Source organism: Nothoprocta perdicaria, unplaced genomic scaffold (assembly GCF_003342845.1).
Source record: "Nothoprocta perdicaria isolate Ctin4 unplaced genomic scaffold, notPer1 scaffold_97, whole genome shotgun sequence".
Taxonomy (NCBI): domain Eukaryota; kingdom Metazoa; phylum Chordata; class Aves; order Tinamiformes; family Tinamidae; genus Nothoprocta; species Nothoprocta perdicaria.
Window position 1 is genome coordinate 1,687,587 of NW_020456276.1, and position 24,007 is coordinate 1,711,593.

Sequence of the window (24,007 nt, forward strand, 5' to 3'; positions counted from 1 at the left end):
ACGGGCACCGCCGCCCCCGCGAGACGGGCGACTTCTTCTTGCTGTGTTGGCAGTGACGGGAGCCCGGCAGCACCGAGGCAGGAGCCGGAGCCGGGAGGGCAGCGGAGGGAGCTCGTCCTTGCTCCCGGCCCCGAGGAAGGGACAGGGCGGTGCTGGCCCCGGGAAGGATCCCGRGGCGCCGGGGTTTTGGTTGCCGTCGTTTAAGGAACACTTGTTTCTTGGCAAGAGGACGGGGCTCGCGCGTGGCAGGCGGTGCTGCAGGCAGTGCTCGGAGAAGGCACGGGAGATTCCGCTGTGCGTTTGTAAGGAAAAACCAAAGGAAAGAGAGACCCCAGGCACCTCGCGGTCACTAAAGCCCCCCCGCTCCCAGGAACAGAGCCGGGCGACTTTATACATCCAATTACACCCTGCTTCCAAGCAAAGCCARCGGGACCAAGGAGAGGAAGCAGCGGAGCTTTTTGCAGCCTCTCCCACCATTCCCAACRAGCGGGAAGGAACCTGGAGGAGCCCACGGTGAAGACACTGAGCCTAAGCACAGCGAGCTCCTGGGCAGGGCCGTTCCTGGCTTTGCAAGAGGCTCGGGTCGGAGCAAACGTGCCCAGGGCCTCCGCTCCCAAGTTCTCCTCTGCAGAGATGGTTGGGAGAGACCGCGGTGAGGCAGGAAGCAGGGGAAGGGATGAAGAGCCGGCCTTGCACAGAGGTGCAGCACCTTCCCTGGGGGACCTCGCCACCCGAGCGGCCACCGCCAGCTGCAGGTGCCCACGGGCCCGGGCAGCTCCATCCCTTCCACCAGCTCAAGAGCTCAGCCCTTCCAGGACCTAGGGCTGGACCCCGGGCGCAGCTGCAGCGGCCCCGGGGSCTCCTCAGGTCCTAAGCCCAGCTCATCCTCCAGCGCTCAAGAGATATTTAAGCCTAAATGCACAAGCCAGAACATGCAAGCGCCAAAAGTCCCTCTGCTCCTCATGGCGGGAGCTGTTAAGAGTTTTGCACGGCTCTTGCCGAGACTTTCCCAGCTGTTCAGGAGCAGGAGAGGGGTATTTACGATGCCTCGGGAAGCAGCCCCGTGTCTCGCCATCCTGGGGATTTTCTTCACCCTGCCAGTTCGTTCCCACCTTGTGCCGGGAAAAGAAAACCCCGACATCTTCCAAATCCAGCAAGGTGACAGCAAAGCGCCCTTCATCCCGTGTCTAACGGCTACTGCTTTGGAAACCGAGACACGTGCGGTGCTTGCCCCCACCAAGGAGCAACTGCAAAAGGCTCCCCAAAGGTACCATATTTTTAAAGGTGGAAGACTGGTGAACATCCCTGTATCCATCAACCCGCGGGGAAACGTCTCCCCCGGCTGCTTCCTTCCCGCTCCACGGTGCTAACCCCCCCCATTTCCGAGATACCGGGGGCCAATTTCACAAGCRAAAGGAACAAACCCCAATATTAGGAGAAAAATAAATGGAAAAAAACCCCAACAACTTAAAAACCACAAGTGGAAAAAATAAAAGTCACAAGCGCAGCCCCCAGCTGCAGGGCAGGGAGCGTGCGTGTAAGACTACGACGATCTGAACTTCCTTGGAACATGCATTTCTCAAGTGACCCTCCCTCTCCCTTGCAGACTTGTGGAGCCCCGTTCCCGGAGAGGCAGTAACTTGGCTTGGGCGAGTACCACGGAAAATTCGGGATGGGGATGCACGGGGTTGGGCTCGGCCACCTCCCGACACCCCAGCAATGTGGTACTCCGGCTTCCATTGCGAAATAATTGGTTTTTTTTCTTAAAAAAAAACGGAAAAATAAAGATATACGGAGGAGCAGTTTGACACGAAGTGACCGCAGTGTGTGATCAGTTACTGGTGCCGATATCACACAGGCGAGGGGCGGAGGAGGAGGAGGAGGAAGGGGGGATTTGAAGTTCTAAGGTCAAACCGATGTCTCCAAGCTGTGTAAGGGGCCTTCGGGCTCCGGGACGGTGACCTCGACTTGATCGCTGTCCACGGCGTTGTTGTTCGTGTTGAGGGTCGTGGATCCATCCGGGCTCCCCCTGCCTTGCTTTTGGAGGCCATCAGTCTCGGGGTCGTCTTCGGCGCCGTCAAGGAATGGTGTTCGAGGCTCGTCTTCCTCCAGGATGAACTCTGGGTGAGTCATGAAGTTATGAATGGAGCTTCTGGATTCGGGTTTCTCGAGGCCTTCGTACAGGGAGCTACGGAACGCATTCACCACCTTGATCTGCCGGGCGGCCACGGGGCAGCGATGGGGAACAAACAGAAGAGACGTTAGTAGAGGCTACAGGAAGGCCACAGCTCCCAGGAGAAATAAAACACAATTAAAACACCAAAAAGACACACACAAAAAAAAAAAAAAAAGGGACAAAAATCACCACCACTGAACACAAGGTCAAAATGAGAGATCTATGGTGAAATAGGAGGGCCAACACGGGTCAGAGTCAGGCACTAGGTGTGTGATGGGGAATCAACCAACTACGGGGCGACTTCAGAAGCTGCAAGAAAAGACAAAAAAAAAAAAAGAACAAACCAACTCAAACAGGTCATTTTGAATGAAGGGAAGCCAAAAGGCATTAGTTGTCATTATGTGTGCATCTGTGTGTGTAAACAAGGACAAAAAAAGTGGAACTACAACTCTAAAAGGGTGGGTTAGACAWACACAGTGGGTTCACTTCCAGGCAAAAAACCTCTACTGTGGGAGTGATGCATTTGCTCATTCTACTTCATTTTTAGACCTACAGAAAGCAAGGGGCTCACAGGCTTGGTCAGGCCCRCGCGAAGCAGAGGGTCTGAGCGGCTGCCAGGAGAACAGGACCCRGCTGAACATGCAAGAAGGAAGCCAGATCCGCGCGAGTTTTCCCGCTTACAGCCCGGAGCTGGCGCTCCGGAGCCCTCCCTGCATGCTGGAGGGTACCTAAAGCTTCCCAAAGGCAGCTAATTCCATTGGATGCTTTGCAGGAAAAACCAGCCCAAACCTTGGAAGAGCCAAGGTTGGAAGTGCCAAACGCAAACCCCCGGCTCTCAAAAACCAGGCTCAAGGTGCTACAAGCAGGAGAGCCCCAGCCTGGCTTGGAGAGCTTAAAGTTCTGCATTGCCACCTCTGGTGCTCCGGAAGGGAGAGGGCTGGGAACAAGGCAGAACGGCAGCTAGCACTGGATTCACTGCTCTCCCTGCCGCTCCTCTGGAAATCCAGCCTGGAATTCTGCGGTCAGAGGGGTGACAAGCATCAGGAGCAGCAAAGGAAGGGGCTGGCGAGGAGGTGACGCTGCAAGGGGGCTCTCCTCTTGGAGGTTACGTGCAGGACRACCTACGCGTGCACCTTGGGTGCAGGAGGGCACCCAGGCTCTCCTCCACGCCCGGGGCTACAAGCGCAGGACGGCAAAAGGCGGCAACTGCAAGAGGGCTTGGAAACACAGGGGCTTCCTATGGGGAGCCCAAACCTCCCAAGGCAGAGAGGATCTGGCAAAAATCACCCCTTGGCTCTGCCTTTTCCTGCAAATCCTTAAGGCCCTCGGATTTTCCCATCACCTGGAAGCTAGATTCTCCCTTCCCTTTCCAAGGTGGGGGCAAAACCATTGGCAGAAGTCACCAGCAAGGGCCAAGCATCTTGCAGAAGGTCTCCCACGCCTGGCAGGTTCTTCGTTTTGTCAACCAGAGGTTGCCTGGGGCCAGGAGCGCTTCTGAGCTGCTCCTTTCTGAAGGAACTGCCCTTGAACCACAGCGAGACTTCACTGCTCAGCCCTGGCAAGCGAAGCCTCCCCATTGCTCAGCCTGCACCCAAGTGAGCAGAGACCACGTGGGGCTGCCGGAGGGAGAACGGTGTTTGCATCACCTGCAAGCTGATGAGGCAAATAAAAGACACACATATATGTATTTTACCAATCCTTCGGGAAGGGGCTGCAGAGCTGCACCTGAATGGAGAGGACAACCCCCTTCCAAGCGTGGGGATGAGCCAGGTTGAACAGCCCACCTTGCTCTGCTGGTATCATGGACAGGAGTGAAGCCAAACCCACCAGAGCCCACGAGAACCTCCTAGATCTTTGGTCTCAGCACAAGAAAACACGCACAAAACCCAGAACTGAGGCATCACACAGAAGAGAGCCTTGTGTCCCAAGGGACATCGTGGCCTGGTGTCCCAAATCTTGGAGATTTTACCTGCAGGATATTCCAGGGCTCCCCTCTCACGAGGGAGCCTCAGTCCGTTCTCCACCCGTCTCAAGGATGGTACCACAGCACCGTGGGATCCCACGGGCTCCGCACATCCCAGCTAGAAACAATCCGGTTCTTGCACACGCAGACGGACACAGGGACAGGCGCACACGGACACCAGCCGGACAACACAGGCCCAAGGAGATGAGGGGCAGCCAGGTACCCCCGTGACTCCGGAGCACCGCGTGGCCTGTGAACACGGAAGSATTATGTGGCTGGAAACGGGAATTCCGAGCTGTTTTGCTGCACTAATGACCACAGCGAGATCCTGGAGAAACCCAGGCTTAGTGCCAAGGCACAGGAGCAGGGATTGGGCYGGGCCCGCCAGCTTCCCCCAACACCAACATCGGCATCCCAAAAAAGCAACTCGAGGATGGACAAATAAAAGYACTGACCCCTAAGRAAGMAGCACATGAAACATCTAAACCAAGACTAGCCAGGCTAGAGAAGCACTGACCCCTAAGGATGCAGCACACAAAATATCTAAACCAAGACTAACTAGGCTAGAAAAACACTAACCCCTAAGGAAGCAGCACATGAAACACCTAAACCAAGACTAACCAGGCTAGAGAAGCACTGACCCCTAAGGATGCAGCACACGAAACATCTAAACCCAGACTAACCAGGCTGGAGAAGCTAACAGGTCCCAAGGCGACCTCAAGACTAACTAGGGACGTTAGTCTAGTGCAAGCTCCCTGCCTGCTGCTCTGCCTTGCACTCCACCAACCCCTTCTGCTTCATCCTTGCTCAGATATTCCGGTTGCGACTCAACCATCTCTCTCAACAACTGGTTTCTGACCTTCGCTGAATACACGCTCCCTTGCCAAAGATGCTTGAGAGCAAGAAAAGGAGTTTGGAACAAGCCAGGCCGTGCCAATTAAGCCAAGCCCTCCTCAAATCCTCCCCTCASGCAGGCTCAGAGCCTTTTCTTGCAGTTTCTCCTCAGGCTGCTGACCAGCCCTACGTTTCAGAGGGACATGGGACAATTTACCTGGGGTGGCAGCAAGACAAGGAGCAGCATCTCTCCCCAGAACCTCTTGAAGAGACACTTTCCAGCTCTTCAGAGCCCCCCGATTTCCTCCAAGGTGCCTAAATGGCTCCTCTCACCCCCGTCACGGCCTGTCCAAGACTTCCAGCGCCCGCACAACCTCAGAGCCTGGAACCTCTTCTAATTTCAGACCCGTGTCGCTCCGAAGGGCTGGCTAAAAGCCATCGTCCACGTGGGAATTGCATCTCCCGAGAGCAGCCAGCACGAACTCCACCACTGACCGTGGCCTTGCAGGGCCCTTGAACCAGGGCGAACCCCCGAGCGAGACAGCCCCGAGCTCTGCGATCCATCCCGTGGACGCTTCCCTCCGCTCCCAACGGGAACGCGGCGCCCGGAGCCGAGCCCGGGAGAACCCTCCTCCCAGGCAGGAGGGACTCCGTTAATCCRTATTCCAGAAAGTGGAGCTTGGAGGGAAGGAAAGCAGTAGAGAGGGAAACAGAGCACAGGACAGAGAGAGAACAGAGGGAAGACTCAGCACCCTGGGTTAGCTTTGGGTAAAGCTCATGTCTGGAAGGGCACAAGCCATCCAAGTTATCCATTGCCTGGCGAGAAAGCAGGGAGGACATCCCTGCATTTTAGTCTGCTCCCAAGCCCGCTGCCCCGATAACCCCCTCTGAGCAGGTTTTCTTCCAATTAAGTCCAATTAAGGCAGGGTAGTGCAGAGATGCAGATGGGAACGGAGGGCAGCCGCGCTGCTTCAGAAACACTGGGGTTAAACAGAATAAAATCCAGGCATCAGTGTTGGCTAAATAGAGAGAAAACAAAAATTATCAGAATTTCTCTCTTCTCTCCCACAGCGCATAAACAGCGGAGACTGAAAGCTATTCAAAAAGTCGCCAGGGGTGTTTCTTTAATAAGACAGGAACAAAGAAAATGACTGTGCAATAAAAAAGCCAATTATCCAAGGAAGATGTACTACCTACTCACAGCCTGCCAAAGCCCTGCGGAGAGAATTTGCACTCGCGTGCTCGTATATATGGCCTTACGTGAGCACGGAGAGGGGCGTTAGACAACAAGAGGGGTTCTCCTCTGGCTGGAAAGCCCAGCCTARCCCCAGAACCCAGCTCGGGGACTCACGTCGAGGCCACGCTTTTCCAAGCAGGGTTTTCTCAGGCTGTGGGCAGAAAGTCCCGCGTTTCCACGCGGGAAAAAGGCTGCACGTGGAGCGGAGCAGCCCCTGGGCCGGCAGCGGGTGCCGCGGGGCACCCGGCACCGGCCCGGGGTGCGCGGGGTGCAAGCGGACGCGCGGCAAGCGGCTCTGGTGCGAGCGGCGACCGGCTGCCTGTTGTCACCCTTGTGACACGTCACCGCGGCCCCCGTTTGGGGACAAACCGCCCCTCTCCTCGGCACAGCCCTCCCGGGGGCTGCACGGGGAGGGAATTGCAGCGTGTGGCCGCCCCGGTCCCCCTTTGGCAGCAGGGCTTTTAATTGCTCATAAGCGCACGGTTCTTTCAACAAGAAGGGCCAATTTTGCACCCCTCGGGAGGGCGCGCTCATACGTCAGGCCAGCAAAGGAAGAGGAGAAGAGGTAAAAACATGGGGAAAAAAAAAGAGGAAGCAACAAGGAATGGGGTGGGGAAGAAGGACTGCAAAGTATCGTAACTTTAAGGATGCAACAGCATTAAAAAAATAATAATTTAAAATGTTCTCCCGCCCCATCCTTCATTTTAGGAACCAGTGTGTCTGTCAGAGGTTAGAGGGAAGAGAGAACAGGCTGGGTTAGGTTGGTGCAGTGCTCTCTGTGGTTATTAGAAGTCATGCATCGTAATAGACCATCACTCACTGCCCGCAGGAGGAGATGCAGCAGCAGCAGCAACAGCAGAAGTGGTGGGAGTGGAATTGACGGAGGAAAGAGCTACATGGGTTGGGCTAGAAACATTTTTTACATCGTGGTGCTGGCTCACGATGGAAGGCTGTCTCCTGAGGGCTCCCTGCAAAGAGGAGGCGCCGGTCTGGAATGTGTAAACTACGTCCATCTGTAAAGAACCAAGAGAGTGAGATAGCGGCGCCCCAGGCGGAGAAGGGGAGAGGGTCGGGGACGGGGGAGCAGGGAGGCCGGGCAGACACGGGATAGGAAGGAAGAAGGACGGATGGAGAGGTGGGGAGGAGAGGGGAGAGCCCCCCAGCCCGCGCTCCCAAACACCCGTGTCCGGCTGGTGTTCCTGGAGTCCCTGCCTGCCTCTTSGTTGTAGGGATGGAAGCAGCACCGGGAGGGACCTGGGCAGTGGGGAGTGCGACCGGAGACCCCTCGGGACGTCCCAGGGGGAGCGAGCGGGTGGGCAGAGCTGCGACGCAGCAGCCTGTGCCCTGGCGAGCTGCGATCCCATGGGATGTGCAGCCAGGCGGGGCGCGGATCCAGAGCTGCGCTGCCAGCACCCGGCCCCGCTCCAAGGGCGGCAAAGGGCTCCTGTACAAAGCGGAGCGGGTGGGGCACCCATGGAAGCAGCGAGGAAGCACCCACGTCGGTCCATGGACGTGCTCCAAAACAGGAGCCGGATGCCCGGGATTCCCAGGCACTCGACACCTGGATTTTGCCCATCTGCCAAGCGAGTGGGGCACTGCACGGCCCTGGGCTGCCCGTGCTGGGCAGAACGCTCCTCGCTGCAGCCTCTGCAAAGGGGCAGCCCCTCCAGAGCCGCTCACAGGTCCCACGTGCCCTGCAGACGTTTCACAAGCTGCTTTGCTCCTTGCCCACGTGGATCTCCTTCCACGCAGAGACCCTCTTTTCCACAGCACACCAGACCGGGCCGTGAAGAAGAAAMCCCTACGCTTCTCCTTCCAGGCACGTTGATCCAGGACATTCCATCAGAGGCCTTTTCGAGGCTCAGCTCTGACCTGCAGGCTGCTCTGCCCAACTTGCAGCCAGAAAGGGAGCAGCTCAAGAGCCCTTCCAACAGCTGCAATATCCAGGAGGGATGACCCCGAGCATCCCGATTCAGACCCAGGCTCAAGGGCACATCCAGCCTCTGCTCTTGCAGGTGTTCACACCTACCAGACCTCCACCCCCTGGACTGCCGGGTGCCAACTTGCACCCTTATGGGAGCAGCGATGCCCGTCTGCAACCTGGAGGGCTGCGGAGCCGAGATCCGGGATCGCAGCCGCTGCTCTCCCAACATCGCCCAGCRCCGGCGGCCTCCCGGAAAGGAAAACACCCGAGGCCGGTTTGCACCCGGCTGTTGGACCCTGCATGTTGCCCCCGAGGAGAGGGAGGACCAGGATGGGGACAGCAGCAGTGCCCAGTTCTTGGGGTTAGCCGAGTTATTCCCAACCCAGAATTGCGGCCAGCCTCAGGCCGAGGCTCCAAAGCAGGCGCAGGTGGCAGCGCACGAAGCCGAGCTCCGATGTGCTCGTGACATGCCACGATGTCCCACGTCTCCTGCACCACCAGGATGGAGCCCTGCATAGGGCRGTGGGAGCAGCGTCCCAGCAACGCCCCGAGAGCAGCTCCAACACCAAGTCACTGCAAACCCAACACACCAGCAGGGACACAAGGCCCCTCCATGGAGCTTCCRAAGCCCCTTCTTTGCCGAGCAAGGGGCCCCATCACCAGCACATCCAGGCTCGGGTGGACCAGCCTGTCCRGAGCTGCACGATGCCCTGCTCTGCACCAGAGCAGACCAGCATCTTCCCCAAGCTGTCCCACAACGACAGGCTGTTCTGGTTTCCCAACCAGAGCAGAAAGGCACAGACGGTGGAGGGAAGTCTAGCCCAGAAGGTGATGGCATCCTCTGAGCAGCACCAAGCACCTCTTTCCACACAGAGCCCCTGGAAACGGAGAAAGGGAGGAGAGAGAAGACCCCATCGGGCCCTGCTGCCCTGCAGTACCTGAGTCTGTATCCTGTTGAGGCCCCTGAACCACAGGATCTGCCCACGCCGCAGCTCCATTTCGGCGTGGTCGATCTCATCCACGTCCTCGGGGAGCTCCTCCTCCGGGATCTCCTCCTTGGTGATGCCATGGCCAGCTTCCTTCAGGAACTTCAGGTGGCTGGTCGGGACAGTGCAGATCAGCTGCGGAGAGGCAGGGAGAGAGCAGCTCCTTAGTCTGGGCACCCCAAGGCCCCTAGGTGCCCATATGCCAAGCGGGATAGAGGCCCGGGGTATTTTTTGAGGCTGGCTCTTACCTGACCCCAAAGGAGCTCTCCCACTCCAATAAAAATACACCAGAACCACTGGCTCAGGGTGAGGCCGGAGCAGCTGAATGGCTTGCCACCAAACTCCACAATGATGATCTAGAGCACAGGAGAGAACAAGTCGCACGCTGGGGAGCTCAGAGGGCTGCACTGGGGCAACCAAGGGACAAAAGGGACTCCCCAACCCACAGATCTTCTCCCCTGCCTTGGGATCACAAGAGGAACAAGGAGCTAGTATTTAGGCTACTATCTTTACAGGACACCAGAGTGGTGGCTGGTCGGCCCTGCGATCTCCCAACACACTTTAGACCCTTGTCCCAGGTTTTATGTCACCAAGAAGCTGCTGGAGAAGAGCAAAGGGAAAAACAGAGTCAATAGCTGAGGTGGTGACAGACCCAGGTCCTACGTTTGAAGTTCCCTTCCTGCCCCACCACGCATCCCCACGCCACTCCGGTGGCCTCACCTGAGCTGCAAAGGTCCCAAGCACCACTGTGCAGAAGATGGGATTCCGATAGATGGACTCGAAGACGTTCCTCTCCCCATGGATCTTGCGAGCGTTGATCTCGTTGAACAACTGCATCATGACGAAGGTGTTGAAGACGATGGTGTAGTGTTCGGTGGGCGGGGAGTGCAGGGGGGCATTGCGGCCACTGTCGATGTCGAAAAACTTCTCCCCTAAAAGCAGGTGAGAGGTTTAGGGGGAAGGGATGAGGAAGGGTGGAGGAAACGGGAGGTGAGATTGTAGAATCAAAGAATCCTTAAGGTTGGAAGGGACTCCAAGAGACCATCTAGTCCAACCCCCCTTTACAGATAGGGTCACCTAGAGCAGGTGGCACAGGATTGCATCCAATCCCGTTCCTTACTCCAGCACTGCACTGCTGGAGGTGGAACTAGGATCTCAATCAAGTGCTGAAGAGCCCTTGACCCAGAGCCCCCCACGCTAGCCCACTCTTGCTTTGAAGACCTTAACTTGATGTTCTTCTGGCTGAAACCATCTTTGCACCTGGTGAAACCTAGGGCAGACCCACACTCTTGAGAAGCCTTTCATTATCACCAACATGCACCACTCCCCACCCWGTAAGTTAGCTCTGCCCTGGGGTTTCTGGGCTATGGCTCAGCATGAGGATCCCCAGTGCTACTCTGGAGGCAAGGGAATGATCTGCAGACCTGCACCCACCCATTTTGGGGGACTTTACCTGCAAAAAGCAGCGTGAAAATGATAGTTAGCTGGTACACYGCGTGCCCCAGGATGTTCTTCATCATCGTGCGGGAGATGAGCGGCTTGTTGCGGCCGTAGGGCTTGCGGAGCAGCAGAGACTCGGAGGGGGGCTCGGTGGCCAGGGCTAGGGATGCAAAGGTGTCCATGATGAGGTTCACCCACAGCATCTGCACAGCCTTCAGGGGAGAGTCCTGCGGAGAGGAGGAGGGACAACCCGTGACATTCYCTCTTGGCCCTTCCCCATTCCACAGGCGTCCCCGTTTCCCTCTCCAGCTGCCCGTACCTGCGTGATGCAGGCCCCCGTGAAGGCCACGATGACGGCCACCACGTTGACCGTCAGCTGGAACTGCAGGAACTTGGAGATGCTGTCGTAGACGTTGCGTCCCCACATCACCGCCTTGACGATGCTGGTGAAGTTGTCATCCGTCAGGATGATGTCCGAGGCCTCCTTGGCGACGTCTGTGCCCGCGATGCCCTTGAGGGAACAAGTGGCAGCCGTGAGTCACCGGCCGAGCTCCAGGCTGCCCATCTTGSCTCCAGGATTCTGCTGCTTCCCAGAAACAGCCCCGAAACCGGTGCCAAAAGAGGTGGGAACCAGGCCTGCTTGTGCCGCAGGGAGCTGGATGCCAGATCCGAGCTCAGCTCCGGCTGCAGGACACCAGCTCACCTCCCTCCCGGGGCTCCGGATCAGCGCAGCGTTTGAGYCCCAAGCTGCAAGTGCTCCCATGAAGGGACCACGGTGCAAGGAAGCAGAGGAGCTCACAAGCAGCTGCCTCCTCCCTACGGCTGGAAAACCTGCAGTGCCCGGCTGCGAGTGGGAAGCGGGAGTCCCAAAGGAGCAGGAGAGTTCAACAGCACGAGCCTCGTGTGCCCGGGTGCCCATCACAGCCCCCGTCCAGAGCTCCGGCCACCAGATCCGCTCCACGGCCACCTGGAGCCCCTGTCACCCGTGGTCTCAGCGCCAGGCGTGGGCGGCTCAGCCGGCTGCGCTTCTCCTGGCGGGCACTGAGAGGCGCCCGATCCGCGCCCAGGCCGCCCGCACCGGGCACCCGAGCCGCCTTCCCCGGGACCTGCCGCCGGGAAGTTTCCCTTCGGATTTGCAAGATCTTAACCCGGAATCCCTCGGGTTTTTTTTTTTTTTGCAGGGCACAAGCCGCAAGGCAAAGCCAGAGCGGTCGTGGGGAGCGCACGTGTCGGCTGATCCCAGCCCCTTGGGAAGCCCCATGCCAGCTCAGAGCCCCAGGCAGAGACTCCCTTCCGCTATTCCAGCTCAGGAATTGTGCTCAAATCTCTAGCAGCTTCCTACAAATTCTCTTCGCCCACCCCAATATTTTCCCTTTGCATATAAGCTTCACACAGCGGCTTAGACAACCCCTCCTGCAGCCAGCTCCTGCTCACCTACAAAAACCTAAACAATTCATAGGAACCCAGTTAAAACCGACGGATTTATTTTCTTGCCTCTTCCAGACAGGGCAAAGAGGAGCAATGAACTAGAGATCAGAGCTGCCCACTGTAAATAAACCTCCCAAGTCAGCGCCAGTGCCACACGAGGAGCCCGGCCTGCCCATTACGAGCCTGGGTGAAGAACTGCAGAGATAAACCAAGTCCAACTGAACTCCTGGGCTCCCACCGCCCTCCTGGACCTCACGCGTGAGGAAACCAGGCCAGGCAGGTCACAGCTTTCAACTGCATGCGCTGCCTGCAGGACATCAACTCTGCAAAATCCACAACTCGTGGGTGACCCTCTAGGAGGGTCAGAAAAGGSCACTTTGAAGCCAGGCTACCAGAGGACCGTTTCCCCGCCAACTTTCCCTACGAACCCTATATTATTTTTCAAAAAAGAAGGTTTCTTKTATCTTTTTAAAGCTGTTAGGTAGATTTGGAAGACAGTTTCACACGATTCCCCAGAGTATGGACTGCCCGCCATCCCATACCATGGCAAATCCAACATCGGCTTTCTTCAAGGCTGGGCCATCGTTGGTCCCGTCTCCCGTCACGGCCACCACCTGCCTCTGGTCTCCAATGGTGCTGTCGATAATTCCTGAAACGGGGACACGGGAGATCAGAGCAAGCCCCGGGCCAGGCAGCCCCAGCAACAGAGCAGCCCAAGGGGGATGTGCAGCTGGAGCATCTCCCATCCTCACGGGATGGGGCCTTGGGAAGGAAACCTGGAATGATCCCGCTCTTCCCAAGAGGACACGAGGTGGGAGAGCCGTGCAGAGGGAGAAGCCCCTGGCCACGCTCACCTTTCACAAGCGTGTGCTTATCCGTCGGCGAGGAGCGGGCCAGCACGCGCAGCTTGGGCCAGATCTTGTCGAGCTGCTCTTGTTCCACCTGCGGGACAAGGGSCACATGAGCGGGGACACCCGGCAAGCTCCGAGGATCCCCCCCCCGCCAAAAGAAAATAAATCGTGCCTTTATTCAAGGATAAAGGCACAATAACCTTTATTCAAGGAGAGGAGGAAAACTCGGACAGATCCATGGGGGTTATTGCTGCAGTGTCACTACCCCCTCCATCACGGATGGGCCCATGGGTGCCCATCCCGGCCCCGCGCTCGCCCTGTCCCCAGGCGCTGCCTCACCTCTCCCTTCTCGTTGCGGATGAGCCGGTTGAATTCCTTCCCCTCCAGGCACAGGAAATCCTCTCCCGGCAGCAGGATGCCGCACTTGGTGGCAATGGCGCGCGCCGTGTTGATGTTGTCCCCCGTCACCATGCGGACGGTGATGCCCGCACGCTGGCACTTCAGGATGGCATCTGGCACCTGGCGAGGGGGACACAGAGAGGGTCAGGGTGGCACCGACTGGGCACTCGGACTCGGCCCATGAGGAAAAGCRGCTCCGGGAAGCTGGAGGGAAGCGGAATTGAGGTGGTCTCTGGACTGTCCCCAAGGACACATCAGGCGGCTGCTTCGCTGCTTTACAAGTGACCCGGAAAACCCGTCGGGAAGGGCCGGGGGTCTCTCGCGGCCCATCGCAGGGCTGTGCGGAGCCAGGTGCTGCCCTGCAACTTGCAGGAGGGACCACGTGCACGGACACACACCCCTGTGCCAGGATTCACGGCAGGACAGTGGGAATTCTCTCCCACTTTCCCTAAATGGGAAGCAGAGCCAGGAAGCAGCAGCTCAGCCTCGGTGATGAACTGAAGCGAGGCTCCCTCCCGGGCTCACCAGCCTCCATTTTTGGGGCTTCCAGGCAGCCCCGTGGCAATCAAGGGGGCCGGAGAAGGCACCCTGCCCTCCTCGTCCTGCAGATCCCGCCCGGCTGCTCCTCCACGCAGCCGCCCCGCGTTCCTTGGGCGCCTCCGGCCGCGCTCACGTGCCTGTCGGGAGCGGTTTCGGGGGCACGGGACGGGCCAGTGGCCRCCCCGAGGGGCGGGCAGCCTCGCCATCTCCTCCCAGTGACCCCGCGGGGCCACCCGTCCCGCGGGGGCTCCGCGTGCGCCCCGCGCTGTGCCCGCCGGCGCCTCGCTGCCCCCAYGGCTTTGCCCAGCACGGAGCGGTGCAGTGCGGCGGGAAGAGGATATTAGCGARGAATTAGCAAATCGAATCACGGCCGCCAGAGCCGGAGCACGCGGGGCATCTGGAACGCAATTCCCCAGCCCAGATACTTCTACGTCTAATTAAGAAATGATGCAAGCGGAGCGGGAGCACAGGGCAAGCTCCGAGGCGCAGCCCCAAGGCAGGCTCGGGAGGGCTGATTGCATCAGCCCAGCCGCCCGCCCGCCACCCTGGGCAGGGCAGGGGGCTGCACGGCTGCCAGGCAGCAACCAGCAAGGGGGGAAAACAGGCCTGCCCTCCCCTAGCAGCCTCCCTCATCCTCCCTAACCATTCTGTGACCATCTCCACGCAGCTTTCAAGCGAGCGTGCAACCACCATCTGGCCACAGCAGGGACTCCAGGAACCAGAGGGGGAAAAATTAGTGTGGAAACACCCCGAAACGGGTGGGCACAGYGGTGCAGGGGCCTCTGTACCTCGGGCCGGACGGGATCCTCTATGCCGACCACGGCGATGCAGGTCAGGTCCGAGAGGATCTCGTTCTCGCTGTCCCAGTCCGGCTCGGCGTCACCGTGGAAGTCACGGAAGGCCAGGCAGATGGTCCGTAAGCCGTGGCAGGCCATGGGCTCTATCACCTTCTTCACCATCTCATCCCGGTCCTTCACCTTGAATACCCGGGTATCACCRTTCTTGTCCAAGATCCTGGTGCACCTAATGCCAGGAATGGGGTGGGGAGGTCAGAGGAGAYGCAGCTCTGGCACCTGCTTAGCAAGGTGCTCAGGAAAGACCAACATTAATTCCAAAAGCCCATTCCCTTTGTCATTCAGCTCCTCAATGCAAAGCAGGGATATCCCTCTGTCCTATAGCTCCCAAGTGCTTTATCAAGGCCACAATGAAGCCCTCTGCAAGGCAGCACCATGATGACCTGCTCCCTCCCACAGCTCCCAGAACTTCTCCACAGCACATCATGACCCCCAAGGTTGGGCAGGAAGGCTGGGAGGACCCCGTAAGCAAGGGAGGGCAGTTACTTGCGGAGGATGATCTCGGAGGCTCCCTTGCTGTACATGCGGAAGGTGCCGTTGCTGTTCCTCAGCACCGTGCTCATGGACTTGCGCACCGAGTTGAACGTGTAGACCTTGTAGAGCTTCTCCTCCGGCACCTCGTTCCGCACGGCCTGGTAATCCTGCTTCAAGTCCAGCACAAAACCCAGCAGGGCGCACTCCGTCTTGTTGCCCACTTGCCTGGGGAGCCCCCCTTCCTTCTCTGGTGGCTGGAAGAGAGGAAGGAAAAGCAAAAATCAAACCTCAGTGCAGCACGAGAAGAGCAACAAGGAGAACCCCATGGACAGAGGTTGCTCGGGGCTGGGACGCACCAGGATCTTGGAGGTGTAGGCAGAGTTGACGGCCACGCCGTGGACTATGAGGTCCAGGACCTTGGGCAGGATGGCTTCGGGGTCGGGGATCTGGCGGTAATGGGTGTCACCCACGTAGGCCTGCACCACGGTCATGCGGTTCATGGTGAGCGTGCCTGTCTTGTCCGAGCAGATGGCCGTGGCGTTGCCCATGGTCTCGCACGCGTCCAGGTGCCTCACGAGGTTGTTGTCCTTCATCATTTTCTGCAGCAGGAGACAACCAGCACAAGGAAGGTTAGAGAAAAGCCCAGATGTCCTTCATCTCACTGGGGCCCTGCTCTATCATGGCCTCACCTTGACAGAATAGGCCAAGGAGATGGTGACGGCCAGCGGGAGCCCTTCGGGCACCGCCACCACTAACACGGTGACACCGATGATGAAGAACTTGACGAAGTACTGGATGTAAATGGGGGTGCACTCCGCCAGCCAGGGCCGGCCCTGCACCCCGAACGTGTCGATCACGAAGTACAGCACCAAGATGATCACCGTGATGGCYGACATGATGAGCCCTGCGGGAAGAGGCAGAGGAGGAGGTGAGGATGCGCAAGCCAGAGCGGCGCTCGATGCAGAGACCTCCACTGAAGACCACGCAACGAATCTCCAGGACCATCGTGACTCACCTGCCTTCCCGATCTGGACTGCCAGGCGCGTGAGCTTCCCTTGCAGCACCGACTTCTCCTTCTTGGGGACTTTCACCTTCTTCTTCTCCTTCTCCTCGTTTTCCACCCCCTCCTGGCTCTTCAGGGGCTGGATCTCTAAGGCCACACCATCCTGCGTTTTAGCTACAGCCCAGGGCAAAAGAGACACCACGTGTGAATAGGAGAGAGACCAGGGAAACCTCTCGGGCACCGTCGAGAAAGATGGTGGTGGAAAAAGAGAAAACCCAGAGTAAAAAAAAAAAACCAAACCAAAACACAACCCCAAACACGTTCCCTGCAACACACGCACGCCTCCGAGCACATGGAAACCTCGCAGAGCCCGACACGGACAAAACACGCACCCGGACACACGTCTGACGGGAAGGAGGGAAACTGCTGAGAGGAGAGAGAAAGGTGGAAGAAGAGTGAGAGAGAAAGGGGGGGAAATGGGTTTCCTCCACAGCCTGCAAAGAACAGGGCGAGAAACAGGGCGACGCTCACGGAGTCGAGGCGGCCGCACGGGAGAGGGTGCAACRGCGGCGGCGGCTCCGCGCTCGGCCCTTCCCACCGCCCGGCTGCTTCCCGGGATGGGCCCTGCTGCGGGACAGGCGACGAGGGGCATCCGGAGGGCGGAGGAGCCCGCRGGTCACGGGGGCTATCCCGGGAAAGGGCTGCGGCCCCGTTGCACCCTCTCCCGGACGTGGAGAGGCCGCCGGAGCAAAGAGCACAGACTCATGAGAAGAAAGGAAAGAAGGAAGGAAGGAGGAATGCTTGGTAGTTAGTGTGGTGCCGGTTCAAAGGATGGAGAGGCTGGTTACCTTTGTTGCGATTTTCTGGGGCTCCAGGTTTTTTACCTGTTCAAAGAGAGAAAGGGGGGGGTGCTGAGCACAGGGATCTCCACATTCCCAGGCGGCTGCAGGGACCCTGCTCTGCTCCGGTTCCCTCCGGGATGCGGCTGCACAAACCACCTGCCCTCGGGCACCAGCCCCGCCGTGCCCGGCACTGGGATGAGCAGGAGTGCCGAGCGCTCCCTGGCTTTTCCAAACACTGTGTGTCCCCGGGCTTGGCGCTTCCCTGCTTGCGAAGCCCCTGCCGCAAACCGGGGGGCTCCGGCGTTCCCAGGTCCTGCTCTCGGGCGCCAGGGTTGTAGCCCGAGCTGCTGYGCACGACACGGAGTCTCTGCAGCGAGACCCGAGCCGGGAAAACCCTCATTCCCAACCCGAAGCCCCAGCACAGGGCCCGGAGCCAGGTCTGCTGTGGGATTGAGTGGTAGAGGGTGGAAAAAACACCAACGTCAAAAAAAGAATTAAAATAAAAGTCYGTCCTCAGAAACCTCAGCACCCCCAGAGCGTTCCTGCTGGGCCAGCCTGGTCGCTCGCTGCCACCCTGCTGCACCCGAGCTGCTCGGCCAGGGCTTTTGCTCCCTGCAGTCCCGGGAGCCCTTCTGTCCTGCGGGACCGAGCTCCCGCGGCCGGGATCCTGGCCCAACTCCTCTTCCTCGGATGGGGAGCGGCTCCGCGGCTTCCCTGCGCCTCCCAAACTGCCCTGTCCCAAATGTGCCATGGGGGCATTTCCTCCCAGAGCCGCTCCACATCTCCCCAAACATCCCTGCTTTCACATAGCCAACCAGATGGTGGGAAACCCCAGGAGCTTTGTAGGCGCCAAACTGGATGCTCCAGAGCAAACGCCTTCCTCCAACTACCCCTGCTGCCTTCCAGGCCCTTTCAGTGCTCCCACATGACCCTCCCTTTGGGAAGGGGATGCGGAGCCGCAATGGCCTGTGCTGGGCGAGTGGCCTGGAGCTGGGACTGGTGCCAGGAGATGCCTCCGTCCCATCCGGCATCACTTCCCAGGCCAGCTCCGCACCCAGCACGGCGGCGATGCCGCCGGCTCCCGGCGAGCCCAGACCCGCACGACGGGGCTGCGCGGAGCACGCGGATCCCAACGGCGGCTCCCAACCCTCCTCGCTCGAGCGGGGAAACGAGCAGCGAGATCCRAGCGCCGAGGCGGGAAGCTCCTCAAGTCCCAGCACGAGCAGGAACCTCAGCCCAGCTGGCTGCTCTCCTGCCCTCCGCCCTGCTGGCAYGGCAAACCCTCCTTCCCACTCTGCTCCGACTCGTGCGGCTCCGAGGACACCGGCGGACAAGCTCAGCGAGTCTCCAAGGCACAGGATGCACTGAAAACCTTGGGAGAAGCAGGAATCACCTTCCCACCACAGGGTGGGCCACGTGCCAACGCATGACTGCGTCCCATGGACAGGGCCAGAGCTGGTTGCACATGGATAGATGCTTCCCAGAGCTGGGAGAAAAGCAAAAGGAATGGGAAAAAGAACAGGTTCGAGGTATGTCCTTACCTTTCTTCACCTTCTTTTCCTCATCCCCTTCTCCTGCACCCAGGAGAGTGAAGATGATGCCCGTCTGCGAGTTTATACCCACAGCAGTGACCACCATGCGTCCCGATCCCTCCATCACRTGGGTACCTGGCACAACAGGAAGGGCACGGTGAGGAAGCAGCCCACGGAAGCAGCCTCCTCTCCATCACCAGCACAAACCCAGAGCACTTGAGACTGCCCAGGCCTTGCAGCAAGGAGCTGAGGGAAGTTTCCTTCCCCAAGCATCAACTTTCATGGAAGGCCAAGGCTTAGGACCTGAAAGCAACCTCAAACCTTGTGTTTTTCCRCTCATCCACAAGTGCTTCAGGTGCAGGTTTGGTTTCCTGCCCAAGAACCTCACCTGACAGCAGCATGGGGTCTTTCTCGAGGGACTTCTTGACTTGGTCTGATTCCCCAGTCAACGAGCTCTCATCAATTTTCAAGTCATTCCCTTGGATCAAGACGCCATCCGCTGGCAGGAGGTCACCTAGAAAGGAGGAAAGAGTCTGAAGGAGCAGCCCAAATCCGGCAAGTTTCAGCTCAGCCTTCGCTGCAGCACCTTAGGAGGAGACTTTCTGCCCTGGGAATTTGGAGTCCTTTTGCCAATCTCAAACTAAATCTGGACGGAAAGGATACAAAGGTTGGTATTAAAGGATGACATTTAATAGCTCCAAAATCTTACTGACATATTAGTTTTGAGGCCCTTGGCTCAGCAAATCAGCTGGCGCTTTCCACTATCAGCTTTACCAAATCTGTCACATCCCTTCCAAGGCTTCCCGATACATTCGAACGGTTTCRGGATCACATCATCCACCCACAGAGGTGGAGAAAACCCCTTATGTTAAAATCAACAGCAGGCTGGAACAAACCGGCTCTTTTGGGGAACAAACACACCCTCTGGGAAGCAAGGACAGGGATGGACACGAGCCCAAAGGAGCTGCCAATCCACCTCTTCGGAGGGGCTCCTTGCTGCTGGGATGCTGGCTGCCGGGGATACAGCTAAGGAAAGGGAATCGTTCCCATTCCCAGAGCAGTCCGAAGGCAACAGGCGTGCGTGGAGCCTGGTCCAGCGCGGCCAGCCCTGCTCCGGTCGGCGAGCTGAGCATCGCTGCCCACGCGGGAGCATCTCCCACCGCTCCCAGCTGACACAAAGAGGGAGACATGGAGCAGAGAGCAGAAGGAGCTGCCCGGGAGGCAAAAGGGCCGGCAGAAGCAGAGAGAAGGGACCGAGGGGCTCGAGACGGAGCAGGAGCCCCGGGCAGCGGCGCCCACTCAGCTCCCCCCACTCACCGTACTTGATCTGCGCGATGTCGCCCACCACGATCTCGGCCACCGGGATCTGAATGACCTGCCCCTTGCGGATGACCGTGAATTTCTGCTCCTGCTCGATGCGGCTCTGGAGGCCCCGGAACTGCTTCTCCTTGCTCCAGTCGTTGAAGGCGGTCACCAGCACCACGATGATCACGGAGAACAAGATAGCGGCGCCCTCGATCCAGCCGGCCTGCGACTCGCCCTCGTCCTCCACGCCGCCCGTCGACTGGCCGCACACTGCGACGGGAGCCAAGGAAAACCCAGCTGGGCTGGGAGATACCCGGTATCTCCAGGAACACGCACMGAGCAGGGCCCGACCTCTCCTCCCTCAACTGCTCCAACCGCTGTCCTTGCTCTTTTTTTTTATTCCTTTTTTTCCCCTCCTTTCAGCCCATCCAGGGGTTTTGCTCCAGGTGTGGGCTGACCTGGCCATGCAAGGATGGGGAGCCAGGGGATCCAGTATCTTTTTTCCCCCCAGTTTCTCTGCTCCTCCCTCTCTCAGCCTTGGCAGGCGTCACCATCTCTCTGCATCTCTGTCCCCCAGATCCCTGATCAAGACTTCCAAAGACATGGAAGTCCAAGACCAGGGCGGAGAAGGAAAGGTGCCCAGTGCCACGTGGCTACGTGGAGGGATGCCAAGGGGCAGAGCCTGGTCCCTCCATGCCCCAAGTCCAGAGGAAACCCAAGGGGACCCGGGAAGGGACCAGACGGATCCCCCTGCTTTTGTGCATCCTTTGACGAACCTCAAGGAAAAGCAGTGGTGCCTCCACACCAGGAAMCAGCACACAGGGACAAGGCACCACTTAACGGATGAGCAGAGATGGCTTCATCAAAGCCACCAGCACCCGCCACCCTGCACCAGGCTGCAAACTCTGCCTGCACCATCACGGAGATCCACCYGGGATGACCCTCAGGGAGGTCCCTGCTCCGTGGGGCCAACCAGGCTGGCTCCCAGAGGCCACATATCCCTACAGCAACACGGGGGGGACACGGGGACTCACATTCGTTGTCCCCACCAGGCGGGTGGTAGAATGAGAGGCCCAGGGAGATTATGGCTGCGATTTCCAGGATGATCAGCGTGACGTCCTGAAGCGCCTCCCACACCAACTGCAGGAAGGTCTTGGCCTTCTTGGGAGGGATGAAGTTCTGGCCGAACACTTGCCTCCTCTTCTCCAGATCCGAGGGGTTCGCGGACAGACCTGCGCGGGACACAGGGACACAAGCTCACGCATTCCATGAACCTTCCGCCAAGGTGCCAGAGGCTCCCACCCTGGCATCACGATGCCACCACCATCCCCACGGTGCCACCACCATCCCCATGGTGCTGCAAGAGCCGGAGGTGCCACAGGGTCCAGTCGCAGCTCCGAGGAAGCCGGGGCAGGACCCGTGGGGAAGCGCAGGGCGAGAGGAGCCGCCTGCGCCCAGCCAAGCGCCCGCGCGTCACCCCATGCCAGTTGGCACCGGGCRGCTTGTTTACACCCTGCACCAACCCAGCCGTAAAGCTGGCACGGGGAGCGGTGCCCGGAGCCACCCGATCCGCTCGCTGCCGCCAGCTCCGAGGCGGCGACGCGGCGGGAGCGTCTCCGGCCGCGCAGCTGCCGCCYGGGCACCGGCGCTCGCCGGCAAACGTGGCGCGACCGGAGCAGCTCCCGCCGGTGCCTGGAATGTCCAGGGGATTTTCCCCTCCCTGCACCAGGATGGRGATAACGGGGGTGTGGAAAGGAGCAGGGCATCCCGAAGGGCACCGTGCGGGTGGAAGGGCGCTCGAGCTGCCACCCTGCGCCGTGGCACAGGGAAGGGGATGCACAAAGGGACATGAAGGCTCCTCTCTGTGGGGCAGCAACGTGTGACACCCCCTTGGCACTGGGGGCTCCATGGCCCCATATCCGCAACGGGGTTCCAGGAGATGGGAACTCGGCATCCTGCTCCCGCATGGCCTCAAAGCCCTGAAACAGCTCGGGGGGGCCCAGGACCAGGGCAGCCCCCCTGCCCAGCACCACCTTAATGGAGCCGGGCGCCGAGCCCTCGGGCTCCMTCTCCACCTTAAGAGCACCCACGACTCCGGCCAGCTCCCGAGATGCTCCAGGCAGGGCAGGGCTGGAACAGGGCACGGCRGGACACGGTGCCGTGTCTGGAGCCGCCTGGCAGTGCCGCGATTCCCGCCTGGAGCGGGAGGGCCCCTTCCCACCAACTTGGCTGCATCCCGGTATCTGGGACGGGAAGAGGCAGGATGAACCTGGTGTCCTCCCCAACACCGCTCCACACGCCCTTGGCTCCCGGGATGAAAACCCGCAGATGCCGGGAGGTGACGCGGAGGTGACGCGCGGGCAGAGCGGGCCCAGGCGTCCCCACCCTGGCCAGCAGCAGCCTGGGATCTCCGGGGCCTCCCAACCTTCCCAGGGCCCAGCCCAAGCGGGAACGCCTCCCGCCCACCGGCTCCGGCGGGATGCRTGGAAAATCTCGCTAAGAGCGGCGCGCTTTGACTCATGCCGGCGGCAGGGAGGCTGCAAACCTCCCAGCCTGCAGGAACCCCCTCGTGCACTCGGGTCACGGCAGGTTTGGGGACAGATGACACAGGTCACCGGCAGAGCAAGAGGTGTCCCAGTGGACACRGGGACCGCGCTCGTGGTCACCGCAGTGGCGCTGCGGACGGGGTGGCACGTGGCAAAGCGGCCGGGGGACCGCTGTGGGTCAGGGGCAAGGCTCCGCGCCTCAAAGCGGCATCTGGGCCCCCTTGGCCAGAGGCCACAGGCCAAGGAAGGGGGTTCGTTTCCCACTGTCCCCTCCCATCCTGCCCCGGAGCGAGCACTCCGGCCGCTTGGCAAGGCGGCGTGCATTGTTCCGTGCTCTGGATCCGGCATTTCCACCGGGACAGCCCCCCTTCTCTAATGACATTCCAATATTGTCTTCGCTGCCCCCTCCTTCCCGGTCCCGCTTGCAGCTGTGCGGTGTCCTAATCCCCTGCTTTGGGCACTGGGAATAACTGGCGGGTTTGCCGAGCGCAGGGACACCCGTGTGCCCCCGCACCGGGGCCATCCCAGCCCGGCGGGACGAGCGGAGCAGCCGGTTCCTCCTACGGCTTCGTGCTTCGAATGGCACCAAGGGGAATCCCATCCCAGCACCCAAAGTTGCTTCTCCCTTGGGCTGCCCCCGTGATGCTCCGGGCACGATGGAACAGGGACCATTTCCCACCAGGCTGGTGATGAACCCTTGGTGCAACAGGGCCCCACGCTCAACTTGACCCCAAACTGGTCCCACCAGCCCCACGTCCCCCATGGGACACCGGCCACGGCCAAGAGCCTCTTACCGTCCACCGACGACGTCTTCAGCCTCTTGCAGAGGTTCTGGACGCCCCCGTACGAGTCGTTGATCCTGGCCACGGCCTCGGCGCTCCGCAGCTCCATGAGGTTCCTCAGCTCCACCACGGAGCACCCAAAGTCCCCCTCATGGTTGCCTTCGGCCACCGAGTTCCCGGGGTGGTGGTCAGCCACGTTGTTCGTCATGGTGCCGGCGCAGGCGAGACGAAGAGGGGAGAATCCGAAATTCCAAGGTCCCGAGGCTCCGGGGCGATCCTCGGTGCCGCGAGAGGCGGCGGCAGCGATGAGCGGGCGCTTCCCAACGGAGCTTCCCAGGCGGAGCGGGGGCCTCTAGCCCAGGCCCAGGTGTCCGCAGGAGGGTGCGAAGGGGCTGCGCATGTTCCCACCGCGGCCCCCTTAGCAACGGGCGCCGCGCCGCTCCTGCCGCAGGCGGCCGCTTCCCTGGATACCGCAGCAACCGGAGCTGTGGAAACGAGGCCCGGAATGAGAACGTGGGCACCGGGAGGCCCGCGGTGACACCCGCGCGGCTCCTGTGGGACGGGGAAGGTCGTTCCCACCGGGAGCACCACGATGCTCGCGGCGGTGCCGCTTACGGACGGGTTCCCATCCGAGCAACTATCCGCTCGTTGCTGCCCGGTCCTGCGGGAAGAGCGGCCAGGTGGCTCTTCACTCGGCGCCCAGCTGTCCCCAGCCCAGAAAACCGTCCCCTCCCTCGTCTTTGGGTTTAAAAATACAGCTTGGGAGTGGAAAACAGCTGCTTCCTGCCCCATCCCGGCGAGGGGAAGCCCGGGAACGGCGCTGGCGGCAGGTAAGCGAAAACATCCCATTGATTCCGGCGGCGGCGAGACGGGGCTCGGCGCTCCAGGCTT

The 24,007-nt window shown here is 59.9% G+C and overlaps 1 protein-coding gene across 3 annotated transcripts; it reads right to left on the reverse strand.

Annotated features, from left to right (window-relative positions):
* Positions 1-1,500: 1,500 nt before the first annotated feature.
* On the reverse strand, positions 1,501-23,541 carry ATP2B4 (ATPase plasma membrane Ca2+ transporting 4). Of its 3 annotated transcripts, none has more exons than XM_026053246.1 (21): positions 23,129-23,539; positions 20,823-21,020; positions 19,801-20,058; positions 18,872-18,997; positions 18,493-18,618; positions 16,958-16,993; positions 16,122-16,283; positions 15,796-16,010; positions 15,463-15,705; positions 15,119-15,360; positions 14,567-14,801; positions 13,179-13,358; positions 12,843-12,930; positions 12,531-12,637; positions 10,880-11,071; positions 10,574-10,787; positions 9,841-10,052; positions 9,369-9,476; positions 9,073-9,255; positions 7,134-7,223; positions 1,501-2,214 (listed from the first exon to the last, which is right to left on the reverse strand). In XM_026053246.1, exons 1-21 carry the CDS (start codon positions 23,322-23,324, stop codon positions 1,909-1,911), a joined length of 3,717 nt encoding a protein of 1,238 aa, XP_025909031.1. In that variant the 5' UTR covers positions 23,325-23,539; the 3' UTR covers positions 1,501-1,908. The 3 variants fall into 3 exon arrangements, with proteins under 3 accessions (XP_025909031.1, XP_025909033.1, XP_025909032.1); XM_026053248.1 differs by having other exon boundaries at positions 1,907-2,214; positions 7,031-7,223; positions 23,129-23,541; XM_026053247.1 differs by lacking the exon at positions 7,134-7,223 and having other exon boundaries at positions 1,909-2,214; positions 23,129-23,541.
* Between the last annotated feature and the right edge of the window lie 466 nt (positions 23,542-24,007).